At 34.0% G+C, this 23,588-nt stretch overlaps 2 protein-coding genes across 3 annotated transcripts; both read left to right on the forward strand.

Moving 5' to 3' along the window:
- Nucleotides 1-13,602: 13,602 nt before the first annotated feature.
- LOC140893201 (1-aminocyclopropane-1-carboxylate oxidase homolog 1-like) lies at nucleotides 13,603-23,544 on the forward strand. 2 transcript variants are annotated; one of them, XM_073302273.1, is made up of 4 exons: nucleotides 13,603-14,207; nucleotides 15,032-15,117; nucleotides 15,664-15,738; nucleotides 15,813-16,371. In XM_073302273.1, exons 1-4 carry the CDS (start codon nucleotides 13,663-13,665, stop codon nucleotides 16,214-16,216), a joined length of 1,110 nt encoding a protein of 369 aa, XP_073158374.1. In that variant the 5' UTR covers nucleotides 13,603-13,662; the 3' UTR covers nucleotides 16,217-16,371. The 2 variants fall into 2 exon arrangements, with proteins under 2 accessions (XP_073158374.1, XP_073158368.1); XM_073302267.1 differs by lacking the exons at nucleotides 15,032-15,117; nucleotides 15,664-15,738; nucleotides 15,813-16,371 and adding exons at nucleotides 22,571-22,892; nucleotides 23,205-23,544.
- LOC140893189 (protein FAR1-RELATED SEQUENCE 5-like) lies at nucleotides 16,214-19,066 on the forward strand. Its single transcript, XM_073302258.1, has 5 exons — nucleotides 16,214-18,017; nucleotides 18,128-18,327; nucleotides 18,431-18,514; nucleotides 18,590-18,691; nucleotides 18,781-19,066. The coding sequence occupies exons 1-4, from the start codon at nucleotides 16,238-16,240 to the stop codon at nucleotides 18,608-18,610; spliced, it is 2,085 nt and encodes a 694-aa protein (XP_073158359.1). The 5' UTR covers nucleotides 16,214-16,237; the 3' UTR covers nucleotides 18,611-18,691; nucleotides 18,781-19,066.
- Nucleotides 23,545-23,588: the final 44 nt, after the last annotated feature.

The raw sequence follows: 23,588 nt of genomic DNA on the forward strand, positions 1-23,588 counted from the left end.
GAAATCATCGGTAAAGGTGATGAAGTAAGAATGTACATGCTAAGTGGACCGCACACATCTGTATGGATCAAATCCAACAGTCCTTTGGCTCACTCCGCATGGCTCTTAAAGGGAATTTTGGTCATATTTCTTTTTAAACAGGTTCACAAGTAGTAAGACAATTAATATCAGACATATCAAACATGTTTTCTCCCACTAGCTTGTTCATCCTTCTTAGGAAAATATGACATAATCAAGCATGTCACAAGTGTGCCGAATTTAGAGTATCTTGTTTTTGCTTGTGTTTTGTTGATATTTCTTTGACATTATTCAATGGAATATCTTTCAATTTTAAATTATAGAGATCGTTTTCCAATTCGCTTGTACCAATTAAACATTCATTCTTGTAAATATTGCAAATAGTACTTGTGTAACCTTCAATGGTTCAATGATACAACTTGCAGTAGTTTCACATCTTCATGTGATTCGAGATCAAAAAGTTCCTTATATGAGCATACCCTAAATAGCTCCATTCTTATCTATCAACTCCTTGATAATAAGAACGTCGGAAAACTCAAGTTTGATGGTACTCAACCAATCATGTTAAACGTCTAACAGCATCGCTTACATGACTCCCTAAATATCAAATGATAGTGCCTGCAAAAACCATTCAATTATGGTTAGCGTACAGTATGTTCCCTTTAACTCATATATCCCGACCGATTCGAGAACCATTGGTTTATCGAGAGTTGTAAATTGAATCGATAACTATGTCATGTTGTAGTTGCATCGAATGTGTAATTCAAGAAATTCTTTTTTAATTACTACCTATTTTGATCAGATATTTCAAGCTACATATGCATGAGATCACATAGGATATCCATACCCAAAGATAAGCGGTGAATCCCCGACTACAATGCATCGACTCCTATATGTTTCGACACAACACCCAACCTTGCCACCTGATGACCCCAATTGAGTCGGTAAACAAGTCAAAGTGAAGTGCTATCATATAGAGTTTTCATGTTGTCTCGGGTCATAAGGAGTACTAATGGTGTACAACCATAAACTATGACATTTCCACTCGATAAGTGAGAACCACTTGGAAAGTTTTTTAGGAAAAGTTGTTCAGTGAACTCTACAAGGAGCACCTATTTGCATGTTTGGACATCACCATGTCTCCACCAATGAAACGTGGTACTTACATCGCAAATACTAGTCTCAAGTTCGAGCGACCTTTATCCTTTTTTGTGGCGGCTGAATCGACTAGGAATGGTTTAAAATGTACAGTATTCTAAATATGAGTTTCATGATAGTCATCACATGACCATATCATATTCTTTCTACTATTTGTATATTCAAGGGTTTTATCTATGCAACTAGCATGGGTATACAGATAAAGGTATGTCAAATTAAATAAGGAAAAACTGCAATTTTAATCTTTTATGTTTGTCACTTTGCGATTTCGGTCCTCTATGTTTTCATATTTTAGTTTTAGTCCTGGATGTTTCGATTTTTGGCAATTCCAGTCCTTTTTATTCGAAAATGCTTACGTGGCAGTTGACACTATACATGTCAGCTCCACATCAGCATTGCATCGGCGCTACAACAGCGCCACAAAAAAAGGACTAAAATTGCCAAAAAAAATAAAGATAGCGGACTAAAACTGAAATCTAAAATTATAGATGACCAAAATCACAAAGTGACAAACATACAGGTCTAAAAAAATAATTTTCTCAATTAAATAATATCAAATAGTATTAAAATAAAAATTTTCATACAAAAGTTCTTTCAAGGACCATCGGTCAACACTTGGCTCGGCGGGCACTTACTCTAACACAGACATTGGTCGAGTCGGTCCTTGAGTAGGTAAAAATTTTTGTGGCTTTTCAAGTATAAAAATACTCAAATATACTTAATTCGAGTCGAACTCAAGCCTTAATTTTTTTTTACTCTTATTCGACTCGATTGATTTCGTTTACATCTCTACCCGTAATCTACGGAGATATTATTTTAATTTCATTAATTGTTACTCTAAAAACTATTAAAATTAAATTTTATTAAAATGAATGGCTGTCACATCTCCACGCTTAAACACTTGCATCCATAAGCCTCTTGTTGTCTCATGTCGTCCAATCTAGTCTGTCTATACACACAAACTTTGGATTCCTAACCTTGAGAAATTATCGATTCCTTCCCACTTCTGTAAAAATTCGACGCTCGGTCAATCCAAGAATGGTGGTTGCAGAGGAAACCAAAGCAACAATGGAATCATTGGACGACCGATGGAGTGAACTCAAAGCCTTCGACGAAACAAAGCTTGGAGTGAAAGGAGTCGTCGACTCAGGCGCCACGAAAGTGCCAAGAATCTTCATTAATCAGTCTCAACATGCCGACAGCATCATCGAACCTGATAATGCTGCAGGCTTCGGTTTTCCAGTGATTGATCTTGCAGATGGCTTGGATAAACATGACCCTCTAAAGCGTGAAAGGATTGTGGAAGAGATCCGCGATGCGTCGGAGAAATGGGGTTTCTTCCAGGTGGTGAATCATGGGATTCCAACGGCTTGTTTGGAGGAGATGCTGGATGGAGTCCGGAGATTCAACGAGCACAGGTACCTATTGGACTATCACTATCAACATGAATTCAATTTCATATGTCTATGCAAATTGTAAATCCATGAACTATGTTATCTTTTCCTACCATGAATTTTTCTTTCAAAATAACTCACGATATAAAATATTGTAGAAGTTAGCTACGCTTCAACAATTCCAAGCAAACCAATAACATAATTAAACACTCATCGAAAGTCGAAGATCAATATTCAAGAGTTAAAATTTTAGGTTCGGATCTCCTAAATCTCAACAATAAAAGTTTAGCTACACATAAAATTCATGAAAAACATCTAAGTTCAGAAAAATAATATTAAGAATTAATCTAGAAGAAGTTTTGGAGCAAAAATAAATGCTATCAGCCGATTCTTTAAGTTGATCCTTGCGTCTCTTGTTCTCTTCAATTGTAGCCGTCAAAAGATCTTCCTTCCAACCCTAATATCGACTCTTTTATATGCTAAGAGTCCTCACACTTTGTCATTCCTTTTTTTAAAATCCTAGAGAAATATTCCTTTTTTGAACAGCGTATCGGAAAAAGTTCTGCCTCCATCTTGTTTTCTTCAGCGATTCCCACCTAGGCGATAAAAAGTATTCGCCTAGGCATAAAAATCTCTGCCCACGACTTCAATTTTCTTTGAATCCCGCCTAGGCGGTAAAAAGTACCCGCCTAGGCGAAAAAACTTTTGTCCATTATCTTTGGTTTGGTCGTTTCCTCACTCCGGTTTACCATGAAATAATTAAATGTCTTCAATTATATAACAGGTACCTATTGGACTATCACTATCAACATGAATTCAATTTCATATGTCTATGCAAATTGTAAATCCATGAACTATGTTATCTTTTCCTACCATGAATTTTTCTTTCAAAATAACTCACGATATAAAATATTGTAGAAGTTAGCTACGCTTCAACAATTCCAAGCAAACCAATAACATAATTAAACACTCAATATTCAAGAGTTAAAATTTTAGGTTCGGATCTCCTAAATCTCAACAATAAAAGTTTAGCTACACATAAAATTCATGAAAAACATCTAAGTTCAGAAAAATAATATTAAGAATTAATCTAGAAGAAGTTTTGGAGCAAAAATAAACGCTATCAGCCGATTCTTTAAGTTGATCCTTGCGTCTCTTGTTCTCTTCAATTGTAGCCGTCAAAAGATCTTCCTTCCAACCCTAACATCGACTCTTTTATATGCTAAGAGTCCTCACACTTTGTCATTCCTTTTTTTAAAATCCTAGAGAAATATTCCTTTTCTGAACAGCGTATCGGAAAAAGTTCTGCCTCCATCTTGTTTTCTTCAGCAATTCCCGCCTAGGCGATAAAAAGTATTCGCCTAGGCATAAAAATCTCTGCCCACGACTTCAATTTTCTAAGAATCCCGCCTAGGCGGTAAAAAGTACCCGCCTAGGCGGAAAAACTTTTGTCCATTATCTTTGGTTTGGTCGTTTCCTCACTTCGGTTTACCATGAAATAATTAAATGTCTTCAATTATATAACAGGTACTTATTGGACTATCACTATCAACATGAATTCAATTTCATATGTCTATGCAAATTGTAAATCCATGAACTATGTTATCTTTTCCTACCATGAATTTTTCTTTCAAAATAACTCACGATATAAAATATTGTAGAAGTTAGCTACGCTTCAACAATTCCAAGCAAACCAATAACATAATTAAACACTCATCGAAAGTCGAAGATCAATATTCAAGAGTTAAAATTTTAGGTTCGGATCTCCTAAATCTCAACAATAAAAGTTTAGCTACACATAAAATTCATGAAAAACATCTAAGTTCAGAAAAATAATATTAAGAATTAATCTAGAAGAAGTTTTGGAGCAAAAATAAACGCTATCAGCCGATTCTTTAAGTTGATCCTTGCGTCTCTTGTTCTCTTCAATTGTAGCCATCAAAAGATCTTCCTTCCAACCCTAATATCGACTCTTTTATATGCTAAGAGTCCTCACACTTTGTCATTCCTTTTTTTAAAATCCTAGAGAAATATTCCTTTTCTGAACAGCGTATAGGAAAAAGTTCTGCCTCCATCTTGTTTTCTTCAGCGATTCCCACCTAGGCGATAAAAAGTATTCGCCTAGGCATAAAAATCTCTGCCCACGACTTCAATTTTCTAAGAATCCCTCCTAGGCGGTAAAAAGTACCCGCCTAGGCGGAAAAACTTTTGTCCATTATCTTTGGTTTGGTCGTTTCCTCACTCCGGTTTACCATGAAATAATTAAATGTCTTCAATTATATAACAGGTACCTATTGGACTATCACTATCAACATGAATTCAATTTCATATGTCTATGCAAATTGTAAATCCATGAACTATGTTATCTTTTCCTACCATGAATTTTTCTTTCAAAATAACTCACGATATAAAATATTGTAGAAGTTAGCTACGCTTCAACAATTCCAAGCAAACCAATAACATAATTAAACACTCATCAAAAGTCGAAGATCAATATTCAAGAGTTAAAATTTTAGGTTCGGATCTCCTAAATCTCAACAATAAAAGTTTAGCTACACATAAAATTCATGAAAAACATCTAAGTTCAGAAAAATAATATTAAGAATTAATCTAGAAGAAGTTTTGGAGCAAAAATAAACGCTATCAGCCGATTCTTTAAGTTGATCCTTGCGTCTCTTGTTCTCTTCAATTGTAGCCGTCAAAAGATCTTCCTTCCAACCCTAACATCGACTCTTTTATATGCTAAGAGTCCTCACACTTTGTCATTCCTTTTTTTAAAATCCTAGAGAAATATTCCTTTTCTGAACAGCGTATCGGAAAAAGTTCTGCCTCCATCTTGTTTTCTTCAGCGATTCCCGCCTAGGCGATAAAAAGTATTCGCCTAGGCATAAAAATCTCTGCCCACGACTTCAATTTTCTAAGAATCCCGCCTAGGCGGTAAAAAGTACCCGCCTAGGCGGAAAAACTTTTGTCCATTATCTTTGGTTTGGTCGTTTCCTCACTTCGGTTTACCATGAAATAATTAAATGTCTTCAATTATATAACAGGTACTTATTGGACTATCACTATCAACATGAATTCAATTTCATATGTCTATGCAAATTGTAAATCCATGAACTATGTTATCTTTTCCTACCATGAATTTTTCTTTCAAAATAACTCACGATATAAAATATTGTAGAAGTTAGCTACGCTTCAACAATTCCAAGCAAACCAATAACATAATTAAACACTCATCGAAAGTCGAAGATCAATATTCAAGAGTTAAAATTTTAGGTTCGGATCTCCTAAATCTCAACAATAAAAGTTTAGCTACACATAAAATTCATGAAAAACATCTAAGTTCAGAAAAATAATATTAAGAATTAATCTAGAAGAAGTTTTGGAGCAAAAATAAACGCTATCAGCCGATTCTTTAAGTTGATCCTTGCGTCTCTTGTTCTCTTCAATTGTAGCCATCAAAAGATCTTCCTTCCAACCCTAATATCGACTCTTTTATATGCTAAGAGTCCTCACACTTTGTCATTCCTTTTTTTAAAATCCTAGAGAAATATTCCTTTTCTGAACAGCGTATAGGAAAAAGTTCTGCCTCCATCTTGTTTTCTTCAGCGATTCCCGCCTAGGCGATAAAAAGTATTCGCCTAGGCATAAAAATCTCTGCCCACGACTTCAATTTTCTAAGAATCCCTCCTAGGCGGTAAAAAGTACCCGCCTAGGCGGAAAAACTTTTGTCCATTATCTTTGGTTTGGTCGTTTCCTCACTCCGGTTTACCATGAAATAATTAAATGTCTTCAATTATATAACAGGTACCTATTGGACTATCACTATCAACATGAATTCAATTTCATATGTCTATGCAAATTGTAAATCCATGAACTATGTTATCTTTTCCTACCATGAATTTTTCTTTCAAAATAACTCACGATATAAAATATTGTAGAAGTTAGCTACGCTTCAACAATTCCAAGCAAACCAATAACATAATTAAACACTCATCAAAAGTCGAAGATCAATATTCAAGAGTTAAAATTTTAGGTTAGGATCTCCTAAATCTCAACAATAAAAGTTTAGCTACACATAAAATTCATGAAAAACATCTAAGTTCAGAAAAATAATATTAAGAATTAATCTAGAAGAAGTTTTGGAGCAAAAATAAACGCTATCAGCCGATTCTTTAAGTTGATCCTTGCGTCTCTTGTTCTCTTCAATTGTAGCCGTCAAAAGATCTTCCTTCCAACCCTAATATCGACTCTTTTATATGCTAAGAGTCCTCACACTTTGTCATTCCTTTTTCTTAAAATCCTAGAGAAATATTCCTTTTCTGAACAGCGTATCGGAAAAAGTTCTGCCTCCATCTTGTTTTCTTCAGCGATTCCCGCCTAGGCGATAAAAAGTATTCGCCTAGGCATAAAAATCTCTGCCCACGACTTCAATTTTCTAAGAATCCCGCCTAGGCGGAAAAACTTTTGTCCATTATCTTTGGTTTGGTCGTTTCCTCACACCGGTTTCAATATTTTCCCAGCCAAAATTCTTAAATCCATAGTAGATACCATAAAACTCAAAAACTCAAATTTTAGACAAAAACACGAAATAATCAAAATTCTCATGCTTAATAACGATCAATTTGACCCCTTTTTACTGCAATTTCCGGGTTATATCATCTTCCAATAGCACACCTTGCTCAAGAATGGACTTCTCTTCAAATTACGTCCATGACTAGTCAAAAAATATCCACTCTAAACATGCACTAGAATATTTAGATTATTTTTCATTGAGAATTTCTTTGTCTTTTCTCCCAAGATGAAAGACAAAATTGGAGAAAAATACAAGGGAGTGTTCGGCCACTTGAGAGAAAAATTAGAATGAATATTGCTTGTCTTGGTACTTAAAAAGTGTGTTATGACAAAAAAAAAAGTATGCATGAAAAAAGTTAAAGCATGCTTAAAAAAATATACATCTTGTCTTTTAACCCCTTCATATTCATTCTCTCATGTATTGTATGTATTTATATGTCAAACATATACATACATGGCCCATGAACTTAATATTTAATTAATTATCAAACTCAAACTCATTTAAGTTTAATTAATTAATTAAATCCAACTTGAACTTATTCAAGCCCACTGGTAGAATAATTATTCAACATTATTTCTATTTGGGCTCTACAAGATCCAATAGTATTTAATTAATCCAACAGTTGAATTAATTTAATTATTTGGACTCTACAAGGTCCACTAGTATTTAATTAATTCAACACTTGAACTAATTTAATTAAATTCATAATAATAGTTTTTTAAATCACATTTAAAAAAACTAATTATTTATTCAAGTCAATTTTTAATCTTAGAACATGTTCACAAATTAAAATTTACTTTTCCATTTATTCTCCATTAGAAGTCATACTTCTAATTTATCTCACTTATAAACTCTTTTATAAACCATTCAACACATTGAACTAATTTTATTCTCAACGGGTTCTAAAAATCTAGTACTTGTGTGACCCTTAATGGTTCAATGATATAATTAGCAGTGCTCATGTGATTCGTGATCAAAAATTTCCTTATATGAGCATACCCTAAATAGCTCCATTCTTATTTATCAACTCCTTGATAATAAGAACATCAGAAAACTCAATTTTGATGGTACCCAACCACTTATGTTAAACGTCTAGCAGCATCGCTTACATGACTCCCTAGGTATCAAATGATAGTGCTTGCAAGAACCATTCAATTACGGTTAGCTTACCGACCGATTCGACAATCATTGGTTTATCGAGAGTTTTCATTGAATCGATAACTATGTTTCATGTCGTAGTTGCATCAAATGTGTAATTCAAAAAACCCTTTATTAATTACCACCTGCTCTGATAAGAAATTTCAAGCTACATATGCATAAGATCACATAGGATATCCATACCCAAAGGTAAGCGATGAATTCCCGACTACAATGCATTGACTCCTATATGTTTCGACACAACACCCAACCTTGCCACCTGATGACCCCAGTTGAGTCGGTAAACAAGTCAAAGTGAAGTCCTAGCATATAGAGTATTTATGTTGTCTCGGGTCATAAGTACTAATGGTGTACAACCATAAACTAGGACATTTTCACTCGATAAGTGATAACCACATGAAAAGTTCTTTAGAAAGGGTTGTTCAGTGCACTCTACAAGGAGCCCCTACTTGCATTTTTGGACATCACCATGTCCCTACCAATGAAACGTGGTACTCTCATCGAAAATACTAGTCTCAAGCTCAAGTGACCTTTATCCTTCTTTGTGGTGGTTGAATCGACTAGAAACGGTTTAGAATATACAGTATTCCAAATATGAGTTTCATGATAGTCATCACATTACATCTCATATTATTTTTACTATTTGTATATTCAAAGGCTTTATCTATGCAACTAGCATGGGTATACAGATAAAGACGTGCAAATTAAATAATGTCAAATATTATTAAAATAAAGATTGTCATACAAGAGTTCTCTCAAGGACCATTGACCAACACTTGGCTCGACGGGCACTTACTCTAACAATCTCCAACTTTCACTAGATCCAACTACACATATGTTTCAAACCCATTGAATGATAATTTTCAAACAATGGTCCTAGTAAAGGCTTAATTAGTGGATCGGCAACATTATTTGCGGAGGCGACACTGTCTAACTACACCTCTACTCTTTTCACAATCTCCTGGAAGATGTGGTATTTTCTCAGTACATGTTTGGATTTCTGATGAGACTTCGGTCCCTTCTCCTGAGCAACAGACCCATGTTGTCAAAGTATACCTGGACTTGATCAACTCCATTAGGAATAACGCTCAACTCTTGGACGAAATTCCTTATACAAATAGCTTCTTTTGCTGCATCTGATGCAGCAATGTATTCTGCCTCAGTGGTGAAATTCGCAGTGCTGTTTTTCTTGGAACTCTTCTAATAGACAGCAACACCATTGAGCATGAATACAAACCTGGAAGTTGACTTTGAATCATCAATATCGCTTTGGAAGCTAGAGTCGGTATAGCCTTCCAATTTCAGTTCTCCACCCCCATAGACCTAGAACAAATTCTTAGTCCTTCTCCAGTACATGAGGATGTTTTTGACAGCTTTACAGTGTAGAAGACCGGGGTTCTATTGATATCTACTTGCTACACTCAGTGCAAATTCCACATTAGGACGTGTAGATATCATCGCATACATGATACTACCAATAGAAGATGCATATGGGATGTGTTTCATCGTCTCTATCTCTACATCGGTTTTGGGAGACATGGACTTGGATAGGGACACGTCATGACACATTGGTAGATGTCCTCTCTTGGACTCTTCCATCAAGAACCTCTTCACGATGGTATCAATGTATGTAGACTGGGTGAGATCGAGAAATCTTTTCGATCTATCCCAATAGATTTGTATTCCCAATACAAAAGATGCTTCACCCAAGTCTTGCATCGAGAACTTAATTGCTAATCATACTTTAGTTGATTGCAACATTCCTAAATCATTTCCCATGAGTAGAACATAAAGTACCAGAAATGTCACAACACTCACACTAACTTTCTTATACACGCAGGGTTCCTCAGGATTTTTAGTAAAACCAAATTCTTTGATTGTACCATCATATCTGAGGTTTTAGCTCCTAGATGCTTGCTTGAGACCATAAATAGATCTTTGAAATTGGCATACCATACACTCACTTTCGATAGATGTAAACCCTTCAGGCTGAGACATGAAATCTTTTCCTTAATATCCCCATTAAGAAAGGTCGTCTTCACATCCATCTGTCATATTTAATAGTCATACCATGTTGATATGGCTAGCAATATCCTTATAGACTTGAACATTGCGACTAGAAAAAAAGTTTTCTCAAAGTCAACTCATTGTCTTTGAGTATAATCTTTTTCTACCAATCGCACCTTGAAGGTCACCACCTTCTCATCCGCCCCATGTTTTCTCTTGTAAATTCATTTACACCCTATAGGAACAATTCCCTCAGGTGGATCTACAAGATTTCACACTTTGTTCGAATGCATGGAATTCATCTCAGATTCCATAGCTTCAAGCCACTTGGATGGATCGGCATCAGATAATGCTTTCTTGAAGGTCCTTGGATCACATCAATGGTCAGGCTCATCAAGAAGCAGACCATACCTCATAGGTGGTCTCAAGACCCTATCAGATCTCCTAGAAGCGTGTATCTCCTCTCTTGGTTGTTTGGGTATGGGCTCTACAACCGTGGGTGTTTCTCGAACCTCTTCGAGTTCTATCATCTCTCATTTTCTATCCAATAGAAATTCTTTTTCTATGAAGGTTGCATTCCTAGAAACAAACACATTTATTTCTTTGGGATGATAGAAATAATACTCAACTGAATTCCTTGGATATCCCACGAAGTAGCATAAAATGGATCGATCATTCAATTTATCTCCCGTTGTCTGCTTCACATAAGCAGGGCACCCCCATATTCTAATATAAGAATACTTAGGAGGCTTTCCCATCTATATCTCATATGGTGTTTTATCAACTGCCTTTGAATAGACATTGTTCAACAATAGTGTCGCTATTTTAAGCGCATATCCCCAAAAGGATGGCGGCAACTCCGTGAATCCCATCATAGACCAAACCATATCCATAAAAGTCCGGTTACAAAGTTCTGAAACACCATTCAACTGAGGTGTAGCAGGTGGAGTCCACTGCGAGAGAATCTCATTCTCCCTAAGTTACTATTGGAATTCAGCACTTAAGTACTCACCACCTCGATCCGATCGAAGTGTCTTGATGCTTCGTCCCAATTGTTTCTCTACTTCATTTCTAAATTCTTTGAACCTTTCAAAAGCTTCAGATTTGTATTTCATCAAATACACATACCCATACCTTGAGAAATCATCGGTAAAGGTGATGAAGTAAGAATGTACATGCTAAGTGGACCGCACACATCTGTATGGATCAAATCCAACAGTCCTTTGGCTCACTCCGCATGGCTCTTAAAGGGAATTTTGGTCATATTTCTTTCTAAACAGGTTCACAAGTAGTAAGACAATTAATATCAGACATATCAAACATGTTTTCTCCCACTAGCTTGTTCATCCTTCTTAGGAAAATATGACATAATCAAGCATGTCACAAGTGTGCCGAATTTAGAGTATCTTGTTTTTGCTTGTGTTTTGTTGATATTTCTTTGACATTATTCAATGGAATATCTTTCAATTTTAAATTATAGAGATCGTTTTCCAATTCGCTTGTACCAATTAAACATTCATTCTTGTAAATATTGCAAATAGTACTTGTGTAACCTTCAATGGTTCAATGATACAACTTGCAGTAGTTTCACATCTTCATGTGATTCGAGATCAAAAAGTTCCTTATATGAGCATACCCTAAATAGCTCCATTCTTATCTATCAACTCCTTGATAATAAGAACGTCGGAAAACTCAAGTTTGATGGTACTCAACCAATCATGTTAAACGTCTAACAGCATCGCTTACATGACTCCCTAAATATCAAATGATAGTGCCTGCAAAAACCATTCAATTATGGTTAGCGTACAGTATGGTCCCTTTAACTCATATATCCCGACCGATTCGAGAACCATTGGTTTATCGAGAGTTGTAAATTGAATCGATAACTATGTCATGTTGTAGTTGCATCGAATGTGTAATTCAAGAAATTCTTTTTTAATTACTACCTATTTTGATCAGATATTTCAAGCTACATATGCATGAGATCACATAGGATATCCATACCCAAAGATAAGCGGTGAATCCCCGACTACAATGCATCGACTCCTATATGTTTCGACACAACACCCAACCTTGCCACCTGATGACCCCAATTGAGTCGGTAAACAAGTCAAAGTGAAGTGCTATCATATAGAGTTTTCATGTTGTCTCGGGTCATAAGGAGTACTAATGGTGTACAACCATAAACTAGGACATTTCCACTCGATAAGTGAGAACCACTTGGAAAGTTTTTTAGGAAAAGTTGTTCAGTGAACTCTACAAGGAACACCTATTTGCATGTTTGGATATCACCATGTCTCCACCAATGAAACGTGGTACTTACATCGCAAATACTAGTCTCAAGTTCGAGCGACCTTTATCCTTTTTTGTGGCGGCTGAATCGACTAGGAATGGTTTAAAATGTACAGTATTCTAAATATGAGTTTCATGATAGTCATCACATGACCATATCATATTCTTTCTACTATTTGTATATTCAAGGGTTTTATCTATGCAACTAGCATGGGTATACAGATAAAGGTATGTCAAATTAAATAAGGAAAAACTGCAATTTTAATCTTTTATGTTTGTCACTTTACGATTTCGGTCCTCTATATTTTCATATTTTAGTTTTAGTCCTGGATGTTTCGATTTTTGGCAATTCCAGTCCTTTTTATTCGAAAATGCTTACGTGGCAGTTGACACTATACATGTCAGCTCCACATCAGCATTGCATCGGCGCTACAACAGCGCCACAAAAAAAGGACTAAAATTGCCAAAAAAAATAAAGATAGCGGACTAAAACTGAAATCTAAAAATATGGATGACCAAAATCACAAAGTGACAAACATACAGGTCTAAAAAAATAATTTTCTCAATTAAATAATATCAAATAGTATTAAAATAAAAATTTTCATACAAAAGTTCTTTCAAGGACCATCGGTCAACACTTGGCTCGGCGGGCACTTACTCTAACACAGACATTGGTCGAGTCGGTCCTTGAGTAGGTAAAAATTTTTGTGGCTTTTCAAGTATAAAAATACTCAAATATACTTAATTCGAGTCGAACTCAAGCCTTAATTTTTTTTTACTCTTATTCGACTCGATTGATTTCGTTTACATCTCTACCCGTAATCTACGAAGATATTATTTTAATTTCATTAATTGTTACTCTAAAAACTATTAAAATTAAATTTTATTAAAATGAATGGCTGTCACATCTCCACGCTTAAACACTTGCATCCATAAGCCTCTTGTTGTCTCATGTCGTCCAATCTAGTCCATACACACAAACTTTGGATTCCTTTAACCTTGAGAAATTATCGATTCCTTCCCACTCCTGTAAAAATTCGACGCTCGGTCAAACCAAGAATGGTGGTTGCAGAGGAAACCAAAGCAACAATGGAATCATTGGACGACCGATGGAGTGAACTCAAAGCCTTCGACGAAACAAAGCTTGGAGTGAAAGGAGTCGTCGACTCAGGCGCCACGAAAGTGCCAAGAATCTTCATTAATCAGTCTCAAAATGCCGACAGCATCATCGAACCTGATAATGCTGCAGGCTTCGGTTTTCCAGTGATTGATCTTGCAGATGGCTTGGATAAACATGACCCTCTAAAGCGTGAAAGGATTGTGGAAGAGATCCGCGATGCGTCGGAGAAATGGGGTTTCTTCCAGGTGGTGAATCATGGGATTCCAACGGCTTGTTTGGAGGAGATGCTGGATGGAGTCCGGAGATTCAACGAGCAGGATCCGGATATTAAGAAGCACTATTATTCACGAGATTTCACTAAGGCCGTGGGATATTACAGCAATTTCGATCTGTATATTTCACCGGCTGCTAACTGGAAGGACTCGTTTCACTGCGTGATGGCTCCGGAATCGCCTCCGCCCGAAGATTTACCGGCGGCATGCAGGTCAGTTTGCCAACTAGCTAGAATATGCAACCATGCATGTCCCACTTTCGTTTTTACTTGTTTGAAGGTCAAAAAAAAAAAAAGGATATATTTAAAAAACAAATGTGTTTATAATTATATCATTTTTCAATCTATCTCGGATTTTTTGTCATAAGTTTAAATTTTGAGTTTAGTGTAATATAAATAGACTACTTTTGTACATTTATTCTGATATTTATCTTATCGGTCTTATAGATCGAATCTAATTTTATGTCAATATTCCAGTCAAAATTACATCAAATATGGTTTAAAAATAGAGCGGTTTATTGCATCACTGCTCAATTTTGAATAAATAGACAATCAAATTTATATTTTAGTTGGTTTTTGGAATTGTCCATTGTATACCACTCAAGGAGAGGGGATAGGGCTTGTAGCTATATATATTTTGGAAAATGCAATTTTGTTATGTATGTTTCTTTTTTTTTTTTTTGGGAAAAGCCGTATGTTGGGGTTAGGCGGACCCTTGTTCGTTAATCAGATGTAAAAAGAAATTATAAGAGAGAAGAACTAAATCAAGACTTCTCTAGAAATTACAAATCCAAACTAATCAAACCAATTAAAAAATGATAAACAAATTAATTACAAATTTTCGAGTTAACTCTAATGTAAGGCAGACCAGGGTTCCTTCGAACCTAGCCCAGGGGTAATGCCCTAAACCATTAAAATTGTGACACGTGTTTAGTGGTTTGTATAATTGTTTTAATTATTTTTTTAACCAGTCATCTACCCTAGTTAAGTTTTTAGAATTTTATCAATCTATTTTTACTTTTACCGCTTTATTATAGCACAGTTTTCCCCATCGCAATTAAAGTAATCGCCTCCAACACTGCCGCCTCTGTCGCTTGCGCCGCCTCTCCGTTGACCAATTCCGGTGAGGTTCCGTCCCAAAAAGAGTATTTAATTATTTATTTAGCGATTTAATTAGAATATATACAAACAAATAAAGAAAAGGTAATCGAAGCATTTTGTTATTCAAAATTTGAGTTATGAAAGGAATTGGGTATTCCCAGTCTTCCCTCTAAAATAATCCAGAAAGACTAATATTTGTTTGATTTCAGCATCATCAATTTGAGAAGAATGTTATTTAGAAAAAACTAATTTATCATCCCACTGGTATCTATAGGATGCATATAGTTTGAAATAAAATTATGATTGAATTGAAATTGAAATTCAATTTTCATTTTCATTGTTAATTATTTATATTTATTTTTTATTCTTCACTATTTTTTGTTGGAATGAAAAGAGGTTTCGAATTTAGAAATGAATAATGTTTTTTAGAATTTCAAATTCTTCACTGTATGTGCCCATGTTTATGCATTGATTGATTTGTTGCGCTTTTTTTTTTAAAAAAACAATTATATAATATAATGTCTAAAATTTAGTTACCGTCCTTATTGAGTATTTTTTTATTATGTAGGTTATTATTATTCACAAATGGAACATTGTGATCATATCTTCTCAGCAATCAACAATATAAGTGATACTCCACCAGGTTTGTAATTTTCTTATTTTTATTTTTACGATTAAAATTATTATTTTAATGTGAAATTCTTTTTGTATTTGTAGATTTGGTGGGAGGCATCACTGAAGAAGTTGATGTTGCGAATATGCATGAAGATCAAAATGGAGTTTCTGGATTTTTGATTACCGAACATATTCAGGTACCATCTGCAAACTCTATCATAGAGCAATTGGAGAGCAGATTAGTTATTGGCCAAGTTGTCAGGAGTGTTGAAGATGCGTATTTATTATATTGTAATTATGCGCATGCCAAAGGTTTTAGTGTTAAAAAGGGGGATCAACGTTATTTTCCTGGAACAAGTGAACTCCAAGCTAAAGACTTTGAATGTTCTTGTGAGGGTGGTAAAGATGAAAAATGTTCCAGTGAAAGAATACCTGTCTACCTAAAGCCGATTACCAGGACTAAGTGTAAAGCAAAACTTAGAATCACGCGACAACATGGGGGATAATGGAAGGTTGGTAATTTTGTGATGGAACATAACCATGAAATGGTTGCTGCTGATCAAAGACATTTGTTGAGATCATCGCGTAGTATTTCATATGCTCAAAAATCTACTTTAGAAGCAATGGTAAATGCGGGGATATCTGTTGCTAATGCAGTCTCTTATATGGAAAATGAAGCACATGGACCACAAAATTTAAGATTCATTCGAAAAGATGCATATGATCACATTGTTCGTATCAGAAAGCATACAAAAGTTGAGAACGGGGATGCTTCTGCATTGCTTCGTTATTTTATAGATAAGTCGAACTCGGAGTCTCATTTTTATTGGAATGTTCAATTGGATGATGATGATAGGATCATGAATTTTTTCTTCAGAGACTATAGATGTCAGGTTGATTATGAGTATTTTGGTGATGTTCTTTCAGTGGACACAACTTATCGAACCAACAGGTATAATTTGATATGTGCTCCTTTTGTTGGAATAAATCATCACAAGCAAAATGTGATGTTTGGGTTAGCATTCATGTCGGATGAAACTGAGAGCTCATTTGAATGGTTGTTTAAGACATTTCTTGATTCTATGAATGAGAAACAACCTCAAACAATTTTTACAGATCAGTGTCAAGCAATGATGAATGCGATAGAAAAGGTATTTTCAAGTGCGCACCATCGGTTATGTCAATGGCACATAAACCAGAATGCTCCTTCTCACTTAGGAAGTTTGAACGGCGATTCAAATTTTAAACGAATGTGGCATAATTGCATGAGCCATTGTGAATCTGAAGAAGATTTCGAAGCTAAATGGAGAATTATGATTGATGAATATAATCTCAGTGATCACAAATGGTTGAATAAAATGTACACTTTGAGATACAAATGGGCCACTGCATTTAGTAATCACAAGTTTAGTGCGGGTCTTTTGGCAACTTCAAGAAGTAAGGTCACAAATGCAATCTTGAAGAAATTAGGTAACAGTGCCATTTCATTGTATGAATTTGTGCTTAATTATGAAAAAATCCAAAAGAAATGGCGTGAAAATGAAAAGGTTGAAGATACTCGTTGTCTTCATGGGAAAGCTGCAACGATGTTGAAAAATCATCCATTATTGAATTGTGCTGCTAATGTTTATACTCTAACCATATTCAAGTTATTTGAAATGGAACTCATCAATTCTCTGAATACAACATTGATTAAATTTCCTTCGGATCTTAGCAGTTATTTCCTTGAGTTTGAAGTAAAATCTCATGGTGAGAATACAAGGGTTAGAACTGTGGTGTTCAATAAGGAAACTCATGAACTACGATGTAGTTGTCACAAATTTGAGTCAATGGGCATATTATGCAAGCATGCTTTGAAAGTATTTGACTTTATGAATGTGAATGTTATTCCCGAATCATATTTGAAGAAGCGGTGGATGAAAAATTCAAGAAATAGAATTTTTGATGAGGTTATATATAGTGAAAGTGAAAGTGGCCATGAATCTGAGATAGTGTTTGTCAACCAAATAATGAGGTCAACTCATGTTCTTAGCATGCGATGTAAAGCTCATGCAGATACAAGAAATAAGTTGATTGAAATTATTGATACTGCAAAGAAAGAAATAGATGGTTTGTTTGAGGATTTACGGTTGGCTGATCCAAATGTATGCAACAATGTACTTCATGAAGAGAATGATCAGTTGGATAAAATGCTCATACGTGATCCTACTCTTATCAAGTCCAGAGGAATTACGAATGCTCACATTGTACGTCATTGGGATGACAAGAGCAAAAAAAGAAAAGGAAAGGGAAAATGTGAAAAATCAAGTAAGTTGTTTCACTTAAGTAGAATGCATAATTTTTATTGTAATTCATTATAGCTTTGTTAATTTGTTTAGTAAATAATGCATTTTTTTTTGTTACTTGATAAAATGTAGCTACCAAAGGTTCCAAAAGAAGAGGAAAAAAATCACATACGGCTCAGGACATGAATTCCCAAAAGGCAAACAACGACCAACCATTGCAATGTCTTGTCGTTCCATCTCCGCAATTTACCGCTAATTATCCTTCTCAACTTCCGTCAATTGCATCTCAATTTCACGTGAATCAACCACAGTGGCAAATGCCATATCAATTGGTGAATGCAATTTGATTCATGTTTTAGTATAAAAAATTGAAGTGTTATTATATAATATATTATATATATTTTTTGATATCATAAGTTCTATTTTGTATTTTAGACACAAGGAAGTAACCCAAACTTCTATTTGGGTGGTCAAATGAATTTATTCTCGCATCCATTTGAGGATCCTCGTTCATCACAGGTATAAAATATTTTATCGTATGAATTATAATTATTTATAAGTGATTTTCTAATTATTTTTTGTACGTTTTGTCAGGGGAATTTTGATAAAAATTAAAGAGCCAGATTCTTCAATGTATTTTTGGTTCATGATATCTCAAAGCAATTTGTTGGTGGCATGCACGTGTTGCATCATCAGGTTGAAATGGTTCTTTATTGAACAAATTATTTCACTTGACCACTTTAATTGGATATTTTACTAATTTATTCGTCGGTGTGGATGATTAGGTACTGACATCCAATTTTGAATTTGGTGTGGAGCTTTTGGTTGAATACACCACATTGGGTCACTTGCTCACACCACATCAATTCAAAGTTTAAGAAGTCATTGATAACAAGGTCGATACTAGTAGTGGAACATCAAAAGCACGACTTGAAATAAACTTATTGCACTTAAGAGTTACTCTTCTTAGTTGTTTTCTTCAAATGTTGATACATCGTAATATTTTTTTGGGATTATTACATTGTTTCGAATTTGTATTTACGATTGTAGTGGTAAAACTTAAAACAATGGTTTAAAATATTTGGATTTCTGTGTCTTGGAAATAATGTTGTTTTTCCTTTATGAAACCAATTAATATAGTTCCCAAAATATGAACTAGTTTCTTAAAAAAAAACAACAAAAAAAAAAACAAGAAGATAATATGAAATACAAAACAATAAGTGAAACAATTAAGATTATTTTATTTGTATAATTGATTAACCAGTAATTCATAGATAATTGGTTCAAAGTCAAATTTCATAATTTCATTGCTTTTAGACATTTTGTTTTTTTTACATACCATACATCTGGTTCAATTCAATTTAAATGAAGTGTTATATTGCAATTAATATTAATTGAAAACAATGATAATATATTGTTATCCAATAAATAACAAAATTATTTATTATTTATTTAACTTGTTATACCCATAAATAACGAAAATATTTATTATTTATCGTTAAATATTTTGTCTTGATCCTTATCCTAATTTTAGGAACAAAAAATTTGACCTAATTTTTTTGGATTTGCATTATCAACATTTTCATCGTCGCCGTTTCTGCATGAGTGGTTGGGAAAAAAAAAAAGAAGTGAGATTAATTAATTATCTTTTTTCACCAAAAAAATTATCATTAGTGTTTGTTTTTAAAGTATCGATTAAGCTTGAAATTATTAATTAAGAAATAAACACCTTAGTTAATTATAATGAGCATATAAATATCACCTAACAAAATAATATATGAAATAAAAGACAATATTGAATGACAAATTTAATTTAATATGGGCATAATCTGCAGTGGCGGTGACAGGTGAGGCGAGAGCGACTGGTACCGGCAACAATGGCGACGCCTGCAACAGTCGTCCAAAAGGATTATTAAAAATGAAGTAGAAAAAATAAATGGTGAAATGAAGTCAAGGGTTGTCTTTTGTAAAGAAAAAATGGAGTTAAAGGTTTTAGATCTGAAATCTATATAAAGTCTTTCAAATCTAAAGTTTAACTAACCATAGATGGTAAATTAGTGGTCGGTGAAGGACATCCACAGGGGCTGCTTCAGGGAATGAAGCAGAAAGGCGGTGGCGAGAGCAAGAGCAAGAGCAAGCAGGAGCAATTATTGAATGGAGTGGTGAAAATGGAAATGGGAAGGGAGAGGTGAAGACGGGGATGAACAATGAAAAGTGAAAAATAAGACATGGGTTTGACTATTTACCATTTCCTACCTTAACCATGGTTGAAATGATGACTGGTTAAAAAAAATAATTAAAACAATACAAGGGGAACTATTAAACACGTGTCACAATTTTAATGGTTTAGGGCATTACCCGTGGGCTAGGGTCGAAGGAACCGGCAGACCAGATTTATTCAATTTGCAGATCCCCTTCAGCCGCCCTTGGATGTCCTCTGGATGCAAGATTGTCGAACCCTTAGCCAAACCTAAGTTTGCCAATTCATTCGCCGCAACGTTAGCTTTCCCGTAAACATGAGACCTGCCTGAACTATTTAGAATCCTTTGTATTTTTTTTTTATTTTTTATAACCTAATCCCCTGTATTTTAGTTAGGACAAAACTATTCCAACTTGTGTTATCTGCATCTATAATTGCCAGAGCCATGAAATCAACTTCAAGCCAAAACTTGCAAACCTTGCAGTTCCTTTAAAATAGCCCAAAGCTCTGCCCTCGTGTTAGTACCATCATCAATAGAATCGTGTTAAGCTAGAATCGACGTGCCAATATAATCTCTGATAATTCCGCCAATCCCAAATTCCCCTCCACCTTTAGAGCAGTCATCCGTATTCAATTTGAAAATGACCAATCAAAGGTGGAACCCATTAACCACTCGAATAATAGAAGATCGAGTGACTCGATGGTTCAACCCCATCGAACACGCCACATCAGTAAAACCCTTCCAATGTCCAACCCTTTGTCATGTATGTTGTGATCCTTAGTTAATTTGTCAACCTTTTGTTTTAGTCTATTATTTCTTTTTTTTCGATTTTAATTCTTCTTTATGTAAGGCCGGACGGTTAAATATCAAATTAATACTCGTTCAAAAAAATATATATATCACATTAATACTCCAATATTAAAAAAAATTATAGGATTAAAATTGTCAAAACATAAAATAAAATAAAATAAACAAAACTGAGACGTAGATTTAACTGCATGAATAATTAAAATTGCAAAAAACAAAAAACAAAAAACAAAAAAACTAAACTAAACTAAACTAAAAAACATATAAAAATAAAACCAAAATTACTTTTTTTTTATGGGGAGTGTTATCTGAACTCCACTTTTTTTTAGCCACACTTCATTTATTTTTTTTTTACTACAAGTTTACTATATTATCTTTTTAATCAATTTTAGTAAATTCCTTAATAGTCTCATTAATTCCTAAATTAAGCTTTATAAACATTAACAACTCAATATATTATAATTTTATATGTGTCAATATTTTTAAATACAAATGCAAACAATTTTTAAAAATTTATTGATTAAAGCAACCGTTCATTATTATGTTATATTTTCGAAAACAATAATCTTTCATTCTTATATTTTTCATAATTTATTTCATACTTTATGTAAATTTTTATTGTAATTTTAAAAGTCAAACTTTAATTTAATCACAATATTATCTTATGAAAATTTGAATTGTTAATATATTTGTGTAAGAAACATTCTTCTAAACAAATATAAAATAAAATAATTAACAGTAAGTTTATTTAAAACTTAGTGTGAAGTTATATGAAATTACTAGGGTTCAACAATATCTTTACCGTAACTATTCTCTTAATCACTAAAGTATTATATGTTTTCCAAAAATTATTTTAAAATAATAATATATCTTCTTATTTTTAATCTTAAATTTTAATATATGTAAATTTACATTTTATCCCAAACACTTTAACATAATCTTGGTAAATCAACATTCTGCAATCCACCAGTTTTATGTATTTTATAAAATAAAAATAAAAAGTTGAATAACATTTTGTGTGTGTGTATATATATATATATATATATCCCACAAAATATTGACATATAATACGAATAAATTAAGATTTAAGATTAAGAAATCTTTTTTTGTTATTTTGTAATTTATTTACATAAGAGAAAAAACAATCACAGATTTTGTTGATGTCAAAATTTTACTTGTTAATAAATATAATGATTGAATTTGGGTTTTTTTTAAGGTAAATAGAGATTTTATTATACGAAGAAATAATTAATTAGGGGTAATGTTGTCTATTAGAGAATTATATAGATAAAATGGAGGGTTATATATTAACACTTTTTTATGTGTAAATAATACTCTCTTTTTTCTATGGATTAAATTACAGCGTTGTTCAATAACTTTCTTTTGCTTATTGAAGTTTTATCTATTTTGGAATTTGATCACATGGAGTGAAAATACATTTTAGTGTTTTACCCCAAATGAGCATATATAGGAGTATAGAAAGAATAAAAGAAAATATGAATGTGAAGTTGGTCAACTTAAATATCAAGTAGTACGTATATTAGCCATATGTTGATTACTTTTACAGGGATATTATAATTGAATATACAAACCATGTAAAGAAATTAGGCGGCTCCTTGTTGAAATTGATGTCCGAAGGTTTAGGGCTTAGCTCAGACCACTTGACAGGCATGGGTTGTGCCGATACACTTGCGCAAATCTGTCATTACTATCCGCCATGCCCGGAACCCGAATTGACCATAGGCACGCCGAAACATTCCGACTATGGTTTCATGACGGTGTTGCTACAAGACGATGTCGGAGGGCTTCAAGCACAACATCAAGGCCAATGGGTTGATGTTCCTCCCACACCGGGAGCATTGGTTGTCAATGTTGGAGATCTACTGCAGGCAAGTATATTCCATTCTTTTAAAAAGAAATTACTCATATTAATTTTTCTATTGATGGGGATATTGTATTAGGATTGCACTAGCACATTGCACACTAACAAAATAAAACTAAAAATATAAAATACCAACTACTGCACCGAAACCAAATTTTGACTATTGAAATAATCAAAACCTAATAAATAAGCTGGCAAGGGCGAGTTTGGTTATTTTCATTGACGTGAGATTTGTTCGTATTTTACCGAGGGTGTATGAATAAATGGGCCAAAGCCATAACGTTTGATTTATTATCACATAGTGTGATGATCTTTTCAGCTTATATCAAATGATAAATTCACAAGTGCCGAGCACAGAGTGTTGGCAAGCCGCGCGGGTCCTAGAACCTCGGTGGCTAGCTTCTTCGGTAGGGACTCCAGGACGAATATGAAGGTGTATGCTCCAATCGATGAGCTACTGTCAGAAGACAATCCACCAAAGTATCGCGGAACCACGGTGACCGGGTACAATGAGCTCGTCCGAAAGAAGGGGCTTGATGGCAATTCTGCTTTGCTTCATTTCAGACTTGGTTGAAGATCAATTGGCTAACTTTATTATATATGAATGAGAGAATTTTTTTTCGAATTCATTGCTGAAGTTTTCAAAAGACTTCAGGTGGTCTGACATTATAAGATTAATAAATCATAATTACAAGGAAAAAAT

Source organism: Henckelia pumila, chromosome 1 (assembly GCF_033568475.1).
Source record: "Henckelia pumila isolate YLH828 chromosome 1, ASM3356847v2, whole genome shotgun sequence".
NCBI classification, from domain to species: Eukaryota; Viridiplantae; Streptophyta; class Magnoliopsida; order Lamiales; family Gesneriaceae; genus Henckelia; species Henckelia pumila.